Source organism: Silurus aristotelis (genome assembly GCF_946808225.1).
Source record: "Silurus aristotelis genome assembly, chromosome: 27".
Classification (NCBI taxonomy): Eukaryota; Metazoa; Chordata; class Actinopteri; order Siluriformes; family Siluridae; genus Silurus; species Silurus aristotelis.
The window spans coordinates 94,404-107,464 of record NC_139600.1 but is presented as its reverse complement, the minus strand read 5'-3'; the positions used below and the strand labels follow the sequence as shown (position 1 = coordinate 107,464).

General features: G+C 39.3%; 1 protein-coding gene across 1 annotated transcript; it reads right to left on the bottom strand.

Moving 5' to 3' along the window:
- Window positions 1-765: 765 nt before the first annotated feature.
- On the bottom strand, window positions 766-7,144 carry LOC310721522 (5-hydroxytryptamine receptor 4). Its single transcript, XM_083533262.1, has 2 exons — window positions 6,733-7,144; window positions 766-2,047 (listed from the first exon to the last, which is right to left on the bottom strand). The coding sequence occupies exon 2, from the start codon at window positions 2,037-2,039 to the stop codon at window positions 972-974; it is 1,068 nt and encodes a 355-aa protein (XP_083389388.1). The 5' UTR covers window positions 2,040-2,047; window positions 6,733-7,144; the 3' UTR covers window positions 766-971.
- Between the last annotated feature and the right edge of the window lie 5,917 nt (window positions 7,145-13,061).

The window sequence follows — 13,061 nt, the reverse complement described above, 5'->3', positions numbered from 1 at the left end:
TTTCTACATTCTACTGAGGTACTTTTGACATTTCATAACAAGAAGATCCTGCAATGTACGTACCCATACTATATATGTTGGATAACGTTCTGAGCAACTTCAGCTGTAAAGAGTAAAATAGCTGGAATTGATAACAAGGTGAGTTACACTATATGGACAAAAGTATTGGGACACCTGACATTTCCAGCCACTCAGTCCAAAACAGAAACATGGAGTCACACAGTTGTATGGTAAATTCTTGAATTCTTTGGATGTGGTAAAATTGAATTTTCCCTATACTATAGTTTATGCTATAGACCCTATCTGAACACCTTTGGGAGGAATTGGAACAGCACCCCAGGCTTCCTTACCCTACAAAAGTACTTAACGTTACTAACGCCCTTATGGCTGAATAATTCCAAATCTCAAAATTCACTTTCTAAAATCTAGTGGAACTTCTCCTAGGAAGAGTGGAGGTTATTATGGGACTAATGGGATACATTTGGGTGTTCAGAAAGCACTTACCTATTTTGTGCTCAGGTGTCTACAAACGTTTGTTCATATACTATTAAAGTCTTGATTTGCATTCAGCAATTCACAACACAAGACTTTAATCAAAAGAAAAGCAAAAATTAAACAATCTATCTAATTTTTGGTACATGGATACATTAGCATACTCTGCCATGGGCAGTCCCAAGCTCGGCTGCGAAATGGGGAGGGCGGCGTTGGGATTACCAACATTATTCTATAACAAAACTGCTATAGAAATGGCAAGTAAGCCATCAGGCCTTTGCCACCCAATGCGCCTCACATTAGCATCGAGACCACTTTAACTTATGTAGGTGACCTAGAGTGGTCAATCAAAACAAATCCTTATATATTTGATCTGTAGAGATGTCTCACAGTGATGATGTTCTGAAATCCCAGGATCATCAAGCTTCCACTGGTGTTAAATAACACAAATAACATGTGCACAGAATTGGAGGTCCCCATTATTTCTCAGTGTGCTCATTTGTATCCTTCTTAGAATGAGAAAGGTCCATGATTGGGGCTGATCCAGGAAGACATATCCTGCAGCCCATGATCATTAGAAAAGCCCTACGGAAGGACCTGTTGAAGAAACCATAGAGGAAAGGATTCAAAGAGGAGTTGATGTAACCCAACCAGAGGAAAATGTCCCATATCACACTTGTAGTTTGGTATTCGATGAAAGGATCCACAATGTTTACAGTGAAGAACGGCAACCAGAAGAGGATGAAGACACCCATGATGATACCGAGGGTTTTTGCTGCCTTCTTCTCCCTCCTTAAGTATTTGCGGTGCTTCAGTTTCTTGCTGGAACTCTTGCCCATACCAGCCACCATCTGAGATTCCAAAGCACTGATTTGCATCGCTTGTCGCTTGGCAGCTTTGTAAATCTTCCAGTAAGCAAATAGCATCGTAGCCATTGGAAGGTAAAACGCCACAAGCGAAGCTATGATGGCATAGACACGGTTTACCAGGAGGACGCACACGTTCTCAGGCAAGGGTACATCTAGTCCAAGCTCATGTAGTCCAAGGAGGATGGGTCCAAATGAGATAAGCAGAGGAACAGCCCAGCAGATGACAATTAGCAGAGCCACGCGACTACGGGACATCTTGAAGGAATAGACAAGCGGGTTACAGACAGCGTAGTATCTGTCAAATGCTATACAACTCAGGTGAAAGATAGAAGCCGTGCACAGCATAACGTCCAGACTGGAATGTAGCTGGCAGAACATTTTGCCAAAGTTCCAGCAACCTTCCACAGTTCGTATCATGCTGTAAGGCATGACCACCAAACCCACTAGGAAGTCAGCAACTGCTAACGACATGACAAAAGAGTTTGTGTGTGACCGGAGCTGTTTAAAATAAGCAATAGCTAGCACCACGAGAAAGTTTCCAACCACTGTGCAAAAAATTCCAACCATTATGAAGCTGTACAGAGCTACCCGGAGACTCAGGCTCCTTGCTTTGGCACATTCCAAATAACCAATGAATGACTTGTTACTGAGGTCCGTCCACGCTGAGCTGTTTGCCATGGTGAATTCTAGAGGAAATGAAAAATAATACACATAAGCATTAGTTAGCATCATTATGATTGAGATTATAGCCTCATCACAAAGTCACTAATACTTGTTGAGTGTTTCCCCTTTGACCATGCCTGCGGTATGTTGTTTCTTCTAGTTTGGCCAGTTCATTTTAGAGTATGCCACTTGTGATTGCCTTGCTACTAATCTTGGCGATAATCTATTCCATGAAAGAAGGCAGACATTTGGAGGCTTACACAGGGTGACACAAGCGTCCAAAAAATTAGCGATCTGTGCAACATCTAATTATGGCAGGCACAAAACAACCAAATACGTGTCACTCAGACACTCTGGCATTCTTGCAACGCAATGCCTTTCATGCTTGTGGTGAGCCAAAAACAACAGAAAAAAACACCCCCCCTTAATTTAAGCACTTTCGAGGACTGAGTGGAGTTTCTGCAAAGTAAAAACATCTGGATTATTCCAAAGGGGAAATGATCAAATGTAACATTATCTTTGACTCAATTTGTCCCAGTGAATGAGTGATAACAGAATGTGAACAAAAAAAGAATGAACAAAACTGAGGTTTAGTTACTCATGAACAGGGTTGCCAGGTCTGCGGCAAACTATATCTAAAGAAATGTACATCAGAAACTTGAAAGTAGTGCAAAAATGTAGGTTTTATATGACAGACAAGTTTCTGCATGGTTTTCTGTTTATTTATTAAGTTTTTTCTTTTGCATCATGTCTCCTTGATGAACTGTTTTTGTTTAAAAATCACACTACAGTTTAAAACTTTTTTTTTTTTTTACATTTTTCTTTTTTATTTCGCTGATTATACATGCTATTTGACTGGGAATATCCCAATGATAAATCCACCCTTGTATGACTAGGTACTGTTTTTGGGAATTGGTTGCTTAGTGGTTAAGGCTCTGGGATAATAATAGTGGCTGGGATTTGAACTCATGACCTTCAGCTCCAAACCCCAAGCTGCAACTCCTAGGCCCCTGAGCAAGGCCTTTAACCCCATAGCTGTTCAGTTGTATAAATGAGATAAAATGTAAGTCGCTCTGGATAAGGGCATCTGCCAAATGTAAATGTAATTTAAATGTTGGGGGTTCAAGTCTTACTATCGTTAAGGTGCCACTGTTGGGCCTCTTGTGGGGTACTGTATCATGTCTGACCACAGCTTTCTAACATCACTGGGATATAGGAAGAAATAATTTTACTGTGCTGTAATGAACCTGTGACAAGTATAAAGCACCTCTACTTCTTCGTGACCACCAGTTGCCCCATCACATAACAGTAGTGATGAGAAGATCGGATCATTTTAGCGACTTGGTTCTTGAAATCTCTTTTATCACAATATACAGTACAAATCTTTTTGGAGTCATTTCATTCATTTTGTTCCTTTAATCCTTTAATCATAGAGTCTAGGGGAGTCACGTGATAAAAGAACGAACGACTCGGACTAGAAGAGCTTAGAGATGAACTACTCAGTATTGGCTCAAATGGTTTCGATAAATAATTTTGTTTTCAAAGTAAATTTTATTCACATGATGAAAATTATTAGGCTATCTGAAAATTAAACTTGTTGAACCAGGAGGTCTTCAGGTCAGTTGTAAAAGAAAAACTTTCAAAAATCTGGTTTACATTTATGGCAATATTCCAGATGCCCTTATTCGGGGTTAAATACCATGTTTTTGATGGTGTTGGTATTTGAACTCATGGCTTTCTCATCCAAAGCACAATCCCAAAGCCTTTATCACTGAGTAGAAGCTATTTTAGGCAGATTTATCAGCCTAGTGTAATGTTTCATTTAATAAATAGCAAAAAAGGAAAACAAGTTTTTCAAAATCAGTTTGATAAGTTGATTTGTTCTCATCCCTAAAGCTTTCCACGAGACAGCAAATGACTGCTAATGCCATTTCACCATTGACTACTTCGTGTTTATTTTTGCAAATTCAAATCTTCATGGAATTCAGACAACTCCGCGATTCTCAACAGCTTCCGAGCCCGTGACGGAAACCTGTAAACAACATCTGGGAAGTTCTAGGTCTGGCAGAGAATAAAATCAGGTGGGAAGGAAGAATGGAACGAGGAGGTGTTTGGAATCGTTTTAGTTTAGTAAGAATTGAAATTTAATGAAGACCACTGGGAAAAAAAATGAGTCCAGGATGATTATATACAGAACATAATCATGGATCTTTAGAATAAATTCAGCCATGATAATTAAACCACCTGCCTAATATTGTATAGGTTCTCCTTGTACCACCAAAAACAGTGTCCTATCATGGCTTGGACTTAACAAGACCAGTTAAGGTGTGCTGTGGTATCATGAACCAAGATGTTCCCACCATATTCTTTCATTTGCATGGTGGAGACTCCATGAAAAGTTTCTTTTGTTGACTCGATGTTTTATCAAACTATCACCTTAGGCTCTTTGTTATGGGTTCTGGTTTGAGGAACTTGACATTGTTCTGAACAACCTACTGTTTTTTTCTGCCTTGCTTTCTTCTCATTGAGCATCCTCATTCCTTAGATGTTCCACAAAAATTTGTGGAAATTTGTTGAGGTTGTAAGTACATCCAGGTACTGATGGAGGTGAGGTGAGCTGAGGAGGTCTGGGGTGCAGTTGGTGTTCACTTTCATCAAGACATTATGAAATTGTGTGCCTTTAAGTTTGTGGCAACAGTTTGTAGAAGAATCTCATATGTTTGGAAAAGTCAGGTGTTTCTCAATGTGTTTTTCAATATGTCCTAGCCCATATCCTCATCTTCTTTTAATACACACTGGAGAGAATGAAACTCCGAGAAGGATTCCGTTTTGGTTTGGGATTATATAAATATATTACTGCAATAAAAAAAATTAAAAAAAACTCTTGTTCTGCTCAATATCCCATCAGTTCTGTACAAACACAAGCCCTACTGACAAGAACCCTCATTTCATCTGAGCACACACAAGTGGCTGCTCATTAACAACAGCCTGTGTGGACATATTGCGAAGCGGAAGTGTGTGTGTGTGTGTGTGTGTGTGTGTGTGTGTGTGTGTGTGTGTGTGTGGTCCTTTCCCATATCTTACCCAAGCAATTAAATCCTTCCAAGGAAAAGATGTAAATAGATGTTCGTTTAGAGTGCACAGTTAAATCATGCTACTACTTTTTCCCCTCTGATTTTAAAGTTTAGACCCGATCTGAAAAAGGCCTACAAAGTGCTTTTTATTTATTTAAATCCCTTCTCACGGTAAACATTTCCCAACGGATAGCAAAATAAATCGTCTGTAATCCTTACAGAGAGCTTAAGCGATTGTTTCATAGTGATTGTTATTTCGGGAAAATAAGTCCAGCTTCTGCTCCTGGAGGAAGAGAAATGGAGTTTATCTGAAATGCTGCAGGAAAAAATACTTTTCGGGGATATATCTAAATACTATAAATATATATATATATATAGTAACTTGAGTAAGGAGACACAAACCTGTTCTAACATGACCCAAAGTGCACAAAGCCAGCTCCATCAAGATTGAGCTTCACCCCTACTGAACACCTTTGGGAGGAATTTTTCACACCTATTGCACCCCAGGCCTCCTTATCTTTACTAACACCCTTATAGCTGCCCAGATGAGTGGAGGTTCTTATATGAGCAAATACCAATTCCACATATATTCAAGTGTCCATATATTAAAGTTTTGTCCATATAATGTGTATACTTTATATACAGTAGTTTATTTTATTATTATTATTATTATTATTATTATTATTATTATTATTATGTTACTATTCTTGTCTAGGAACATATTTTCCAACATTCCCGATATTATTTGCAGCTACAAATCAAATGTTATATTATTAATATAATATAATAATTTATTCAATTGATTAGTTTATTAATTGATTTATTAATTGATTGATTAATGTTAATAAATCAATATATAAATACACATTATAATCAACAATAAGGTCGCCTTTTCTGTTTTCACGAACGCACCTTCAGGACAGAGGGATTTATGCTTTGTGGTTTCTCAGCAACACAATAAATTGTATTCTTATTGTATTTATTTATTTATTTATTCATTCGTTTGTTTGTTTATTCATTTATTTTTATTTGCAAGAAAGAGCATAAAAGAGAGACCAGTGAGAAAAAGAAAGAACCAGAAATCACTTGTTTCACCACGACTGTAATCCTAAAAAACATCTGTTGATTTGTTCTCTAATAACAAAGAATATAGAATTGTTCTTGAATGATACACTTCGAAACCATCAACAATTAATTCACATGAATGCAAGATTTAAACAGTGAAAGAAATCAAGAGCACTGAAATAACCGAAGTAACACAAATATTTGCAGTGGTTTTGCACCATTTGTTAAAATGTTCCTAATAAAAAAAATTGGGATCTTTTTCGATGTAAAAATGATGTGTGGTATAAAATTGAGAAATTTCCCCACTGTGGGATGAATAAAGGTATATCTTATAATGCATGCGGTCAATAACATCCCTGGAAAGGTAATAATATCACCGAAGCCTGACACACTCTCCTCTCTACACAGTTATGAACCTGAGCATTCTTTCATTTTAAATCTTATAAAAAAACTAAATTAAAACATAACAAAAATGTTACTATTAAAATGTATAATAACAATAATGATAACTAAATTATACAACAATAATCCCAAACCCCCAAATTATAGGACAAATCAAGGATACTCACTTCCCGAGCAAGAAAACACTTCTTTTTCCGTATTCAGCTGGTTGTACGTTTCCTGCTTGCTCTCCTTTGGCCCATTCCTGATGGACAGAAGCTCGAATGAATGGTCTGATGATGAATTTGTTGCACGTCTGTAATGCGTCTAAGATGCGCCTGGGTGCTCACGTGCACACGCTTGTGCCGATGTGTGTGTGCGAGTGTGAGCATGCTAATTTGAATGTGCTACATTAATTACAGCAAAAGCCCAGCTCTGTTTGAATGTAGGCAGGCATTAGGGGCAGAGGGCGTATTCATAGTCGACTATTGTGATGCTAATGAGATTTATATATTTTTATTTTTTTTTGCTTTTCTGTGCACAAAATGTTCCCTGAATTATTTCTGTTTAATCTTCAAAAGCATCCAAACCGAACGTGACATTTACATACTGTTTAAACAGGCTTGCATTGGTAAATAAAATGTGGATTTCACTCTTCTTTCAGAAACTTGAACCCAATCGTCCTACACGCAGCCTTTACTGAGGTTTTGCACCTTTTCTGTATGATAAATTTCAAGGACGGAATTTATTCTTTAGAAATATATAGTACCTGTGTTCTTCTGGGATTCGGGATTCCTGTGATAAGATGCCATCTGTAATGAGTTCTGGGCAACAGCTTGGGTCTCTGATGCCATCATGGAGAGCAGGAGTTGGGGGGTCATCTGCATACCAAAGTGGAAGAAGAAAACATATGAAGACATCATCAAGAGAACTCAAATCAAATCAAATTTTATTTGTCACATACACATCCATACAGGGTACGACATGCAGTGAAATGCTTTTTACGACTGTCCGGCATGAGGGAATAAAATGGGGTGAAAAAAATAAACAAAGAAAAAGAAGGCAGATAAATAAAGTATAAAAACTATAGAAAAATAAGAATATATAAAGATATAAAGATCTTATATATCTATATTATATATATATATATATATATATATATATACAGTGAGGAAAATAAGTATTTGAACACTCTGCTATTTTCCAAGTTCTCCCACTTAGAAATCATGGAGGGGTCTGAAATTGTCATCGTAGGTGCATGTCCACTGTGAGAGACATAATCTAAAAAAAAAAATCCAGAAATCACAATATATGATTTTTAAACTATTTATTTGTATGATACAGCTGCAAATAAGTATTTGAACACCTGAGAAAGTCAATGTTAATATTTGGTACAGTAGCCTTTGTTTGCAATTACAGAGGTCAAACGTTTCCTGTAGTTTTTCACCAGGTTTGCACACACTGCAGGAGGGATTTTGGCCCACTCCTCCACACAGATCTTCTCTAGATCAGTCAGGTTTCTGGCCTGTCGCTGAGAAACACGGAGTTTGAGCTCCCTCCAAAGATTCTCTATTGGGTTTAGGTCTGGAGACTGGCTAGGCCACACCAGAACCTTGATATGCTTCTTACAGAGCCACTCCTTGGTTATCCTGGCTGTGTGCTTCGGGTCATTGTCATGTTGGAAGACCCAGCCTCGACCCATCTTCAATGCTCTAACTGAGGGAAGGAGGTTGTTCCCCAAAATCTCACAATACATGGCCCCGGTGATCCTCTCCTTAATACAGTGCAGTCGCCCTGTCCCATGTGCAGAAAAACACCCCCAAAGCATGATGCTACCACCCCCATGCTTCACAGTAGAGATGGTGTTCTTGGGATGGTACTCATCATTCTTCTCCCTCCAAACACGTTTAGTGGAATTATGACCCAAAAGTTCTATTTTGGTCTCATCTGACCACATGACTTTTCTCCCATGACTCCTCTGGATCATCCAAATGGTCATTGGCAAACTTAAGACGTGCCTGGACATGTGCTGGTTTAAGCAGGGGAACCTTCCGTGCCATGCATGATTTCAAACAATGACGTCTTAGTGTATTACCAACAGTAACCTTGGAAACGGTGGTCCCAGCTCTTTTCAGGTCATTGACCAGCTCCTCCCGTGTAGTTCTGGGCTGATATCTCAACTTCCTTAGGATCATTGAGACCCCACGAGGTGAGATCTTGCATGGAGCCCCAGTCCGAGGGAGATTGACAGTCATGTTTAGCTTCTTCCATTTTCTAATGATTGCTCCAACAGTGGACCTTTTTTCACCAAGCTGCTTGGCAATTTCCCCGTAGCCCTTTCCAGCCTTGTGGAGGTGTACAATTTTGTCTCTAGTGTCTTTGGACAGCTCTTTGGTCTTGGCCATGTTAGTAGTTGGATTCTTACTGATTGTATGGGGTGGACAGGTGTCTTTATGCAGCTAACGACCTCAAACAGGTGCATCTAATTTAGGATAATAAATGTAGTGGAGGTGGACATTTTAAAGGCAGACTAACAGGTCTTTGAGGGTCAGAATTCTAGCTGATAGACAGGTGTTCAAATACTTATTTGCAGCTGTATCATACAAATTAATAGTATAAAAATCATATATTGTGATTTCTGGATTTTTTTTTTAGATTATGTCTCTCACAGTGGACATGCACCTACGATGACAATTTCAGACCCTCCATGATTTCTAAGTGGGAGAACTTGCAAAATAGCAGGGTGTTCAAATACTTATTTTCCTCACTGTATATATACAAAAAAATGCTTATGGCAGTGTGCAGTTAAACAGTAAACAACAGTAAACAATTTAAGCATGGTTTTTAATTTTCCATAAAGTGTCCGTGTGCGGTATGGTGTGGTGTCCATAAGTGTCCGTGTGCGGTATGGTGTGGTGTAAGGTGTCCATAAGTGTCCGTGTGCGGTATGGTGTGGTGTAAGGTGTCCATAAGTGTCCGTGTGCCGTATGGTGTGGTGTAAGGTGTCCATAAGTGTCCGTGTGCCCTATGGTGTGGTGTAAGGTGTCCATAAGTGTCCGTGTGCCCTATGGTGTGGTGTAAGGTGTCCATAAGTGTCCGTGTGCCCTATGGTGTGGTGTAAGGTGTCCATAAGTGTCCGTGTGCCGTATGGTGTGGTGTAAGGTGTCCATAAGTGTCCGTGTGCCGTATGGTGTGGTGTAAGGTGTCCATAAGTGTCCGTGTGCCGTATGGTGTGGTGTAAGGTGTCCATAAGTGTCCGTGTGCGGTATGGTGTGGTGTAAGGTGTCCATAAGTGTCCGTGTGCCGTATGGTGTGGTGTAAGGTGTCCATAAGTGTCCGTGTGCCCTATGGTGTGGTGTAAGTTGTCCATAAGTGTCCGTGTGCGGTATGGTGTGGTGTAAGGTGTCCATAAGTGTCCGTGTGCCGTATGGTGTGGTGTAAGGTGTCCATAAGTGTCCGTGTGCCGTATGGTGTGGTGTAAGGTGTCCATTAGTGTCCGTGTGCCCTATGGTGTGGTGTAAGGTGTCCATAAGTGTCCGTGTGCCCTATGGTGTGGTGTAAGGTGTCCATAAGTGTCCGTGTGCGATATGGTGTGGTGTAAAGTGTCCGTGTGTGGAATGGTGTGGTATAAAAATATGAAATGTAAAGTGCACTCTGCTGTGCGAGTCCAGTGTCTAAAGTGTCATAGCACGAAAAGTGAGATGTGTGCAGGGAAAAAGGTCTGATGATGCAGAGAGTGGGCCAGTTTTTAGATCCTGGGTGTTTCCTGGTTTAAACTCTGAATGGCCTGTGGGAAGAAGCTCCTCCTTATTCTCTCTGTGTTCGCTTTCAGGGAGAAGAGGTGTTTCCCTGAACGCAACAAAGAAAAGAGTCCATTGTTGGGATGGCTGAGGTCCTTCATAATCTTCCGGCTCTGGTCCTGCACCACGTGCTGTAGATGTCCTGCAGGTTAGGGAGCTCGGTGTGGATGGTACGTTCAGCTGAACGCACCACCCTCTGGAGGGCTCGTCTGTCCGCATGGTGCTGTTCCCAAACCAGGAAGTGATGCTACCCGTCAGGACGCTCTCAATGGTGCAGGTGTAGAAGGTCTTTAGCACCTGAGAGGGAAGTTTAAAGTCCCTTAAGCGTCTCAGATGGTACAGACGCTGCCGGGCCTTCTTCACCAGGATGATGGTGTGACAGAACAAGGACAGGTCCTGTGTGATGTGAACACCTAGCTACCGGAAACTGTCCACTCTCTCCACTGGGGTCCCGCAGATGTTTAGCGGTTCGTATGACATGTGCTGAGATTTCAACTCACAATGTCTTTAGAAAGAGAAGTCCAACTACTTTGTCCACTTACATTTACAGCAGACGTGCACGAGAACCCAGCAGCGGCCGCTTATTGGTGGGATTTGAACTTGTGACCTTCTGATTGAGGGATGCCTGTGAAAGATCTAGATCAGAGGTATTCCATTGAGATGTTTATATTTTTTCAATTGAAATCCACAAGCCACAATCCTGTTCTGATCTCAGGTTCTAGCGCTTGGTTCCTCGTGACGGCGTGACCGACGCAGCCACCATCCCTGCGCTCTGCTTTCATTAACTCTCCTGGGTTTTTATAACGGCACATAAAAGGCTCATCCACTCCCACGCCATTCTTATTACAGACCAGTCATTCATATGTAATCAGAAACAGTGCTAATGAACAGAAAGCTAAAGAAAAGCTGCCAGTGATATATCCAGGCTGGAAAACGACTCTGCTGCAGTGATTCTGAATTTTATTAAGTAGCATTTTCTACTAACATTTTTAAATTAGCATAATTAATTGCATTGGAAGAGTTTTTAAGGATGAATGTCTCATTTATTAGTAATAGAGTGTCACAAATATATATAAAAATATTAATATTAATAAAGTCGATGTTTCTGTTACTTCAATGAAATTTTACTTAAGTACAAGGTATTGGTCTTAAAATCTAATTTGAAATTTACTCAAAGTAAAATGTACAGATTTCCTTTTTTTAACAGCATGGGGGGGGGGGGGTCTGGTGTAGTTCAAGTTAAAGGGCATATAAATCTTTAACTAGTTGTTTTTGATTAAAATTCAAATGCAATCACAAACAAAATTATTAAATAATAATAATAATAATAGTAATAGTAATAATAATAATTATAATAATAATGATAATAATAAAAGTGTGTGAAATGAGTTTAATGTGTTATGCATGTTCACAGCAAAAATATTATTTATGAAAATGAAAGTAATCGCAAATGCAGATTTTAAAATCAGAGTTAAAGAGCACACGCTTCGAACAATCCACCGTTTTTTTTTGCAATTTACATTCACCAACTTTAACTATAGTTTCAATAATAAAAATATCACAATGCAGTGAAGGACAATTTATAATAAACAGAATGAGGAGCTTCACCTCTCATATCTTCTGGTCTGTGTTGTTCGTTCTTTTGTCATATGACTTCCATAATTATGAAATAAATAATGTCATTATTCGGACCAAAAAAACCCTGATCTATTGCACTGTTTAGCATCCTAGGGCCTGATCTAACTTGGACTAGAAGAGTCAAGAGGTAAACGATTCGATTCTGTTTCCTGTATGTAATCTAGGGAGATCTAGTAAAAAAAATGAATGAATAACACTTTGAGACGACTCGTTCTTTTGAGTCAGATTAAAGACTTATTAAAATGAACAAATCGTTCATCAACACCCCATCACTACAGGAGGAGTATTTTTAGTGGTTTTAGGTAGTAAATTAATGAAAATTGTTAGTAATTATAGCAATAAACAATAAAAGTATGATTTACAAGCTGTGAGAATGAATCACATTACATATGCACTAAACTGTCTAACTTGTAAAATCCTCTCATTGGCTTTAGTCTGGCAGAACAGTGAGACATCCATGATTTAGCATGTGGGAGGAAATCCTCTCAAGGGCCTCCTGACTCACCCAAGAGTAAAAACAACCTGTAATTACACAACGGCCCATAACACCTATATGCATGGGGCAAAGCTGCCAATCTGGGGGGACTGATAGAGTATAATGAAGACTGGCAGGAGGAAACCCTCTCCATTCTCCAGGGCTCAAAAAACAGCTCATATCAGCCTAATGCTAACATTGGGCCGGTGTCTTCCTTTCCGTTCTGAACTAATGAATGTGTATGTGTACTGTGAGTTACTGCTGTTCCAGCAATGCTCTAAAAGCAAACACACACTGAGGTCATTAGGAGACCATTGTAAATTTGACCTGAAGGATTCCTTAGAGGGGAAAAATAAATGTCTATTGCAGGAAGCCTGGGAAGAAAAGTGTGTTGAATGTCCTTCAGAAGCATTAAGAGTTTGTGGTGTTTTTTTGATTTTTATATGAAGTCTGAATGAAAAGTCTAAATGTACTTAAAAGGTTCCCTTTGCATCCGTTTTCAGTCTGATTTGCATTCATAAGTTCCGAAAAATCCCGGAAATCACTTTTTTAGGACAGTTCGTGCACAGCAAATGGACTAATTAAACACGATTCACTGTATTTA

Coding starts and splice junctions, on each gene's coding strand:
- LOC310721522 (XM_083533262.1), bottom strand. CDS start 2,039: ATGGCAAACAGCTCAGCGTGGACGGACCTCAGTAACAAGTCATTCATT.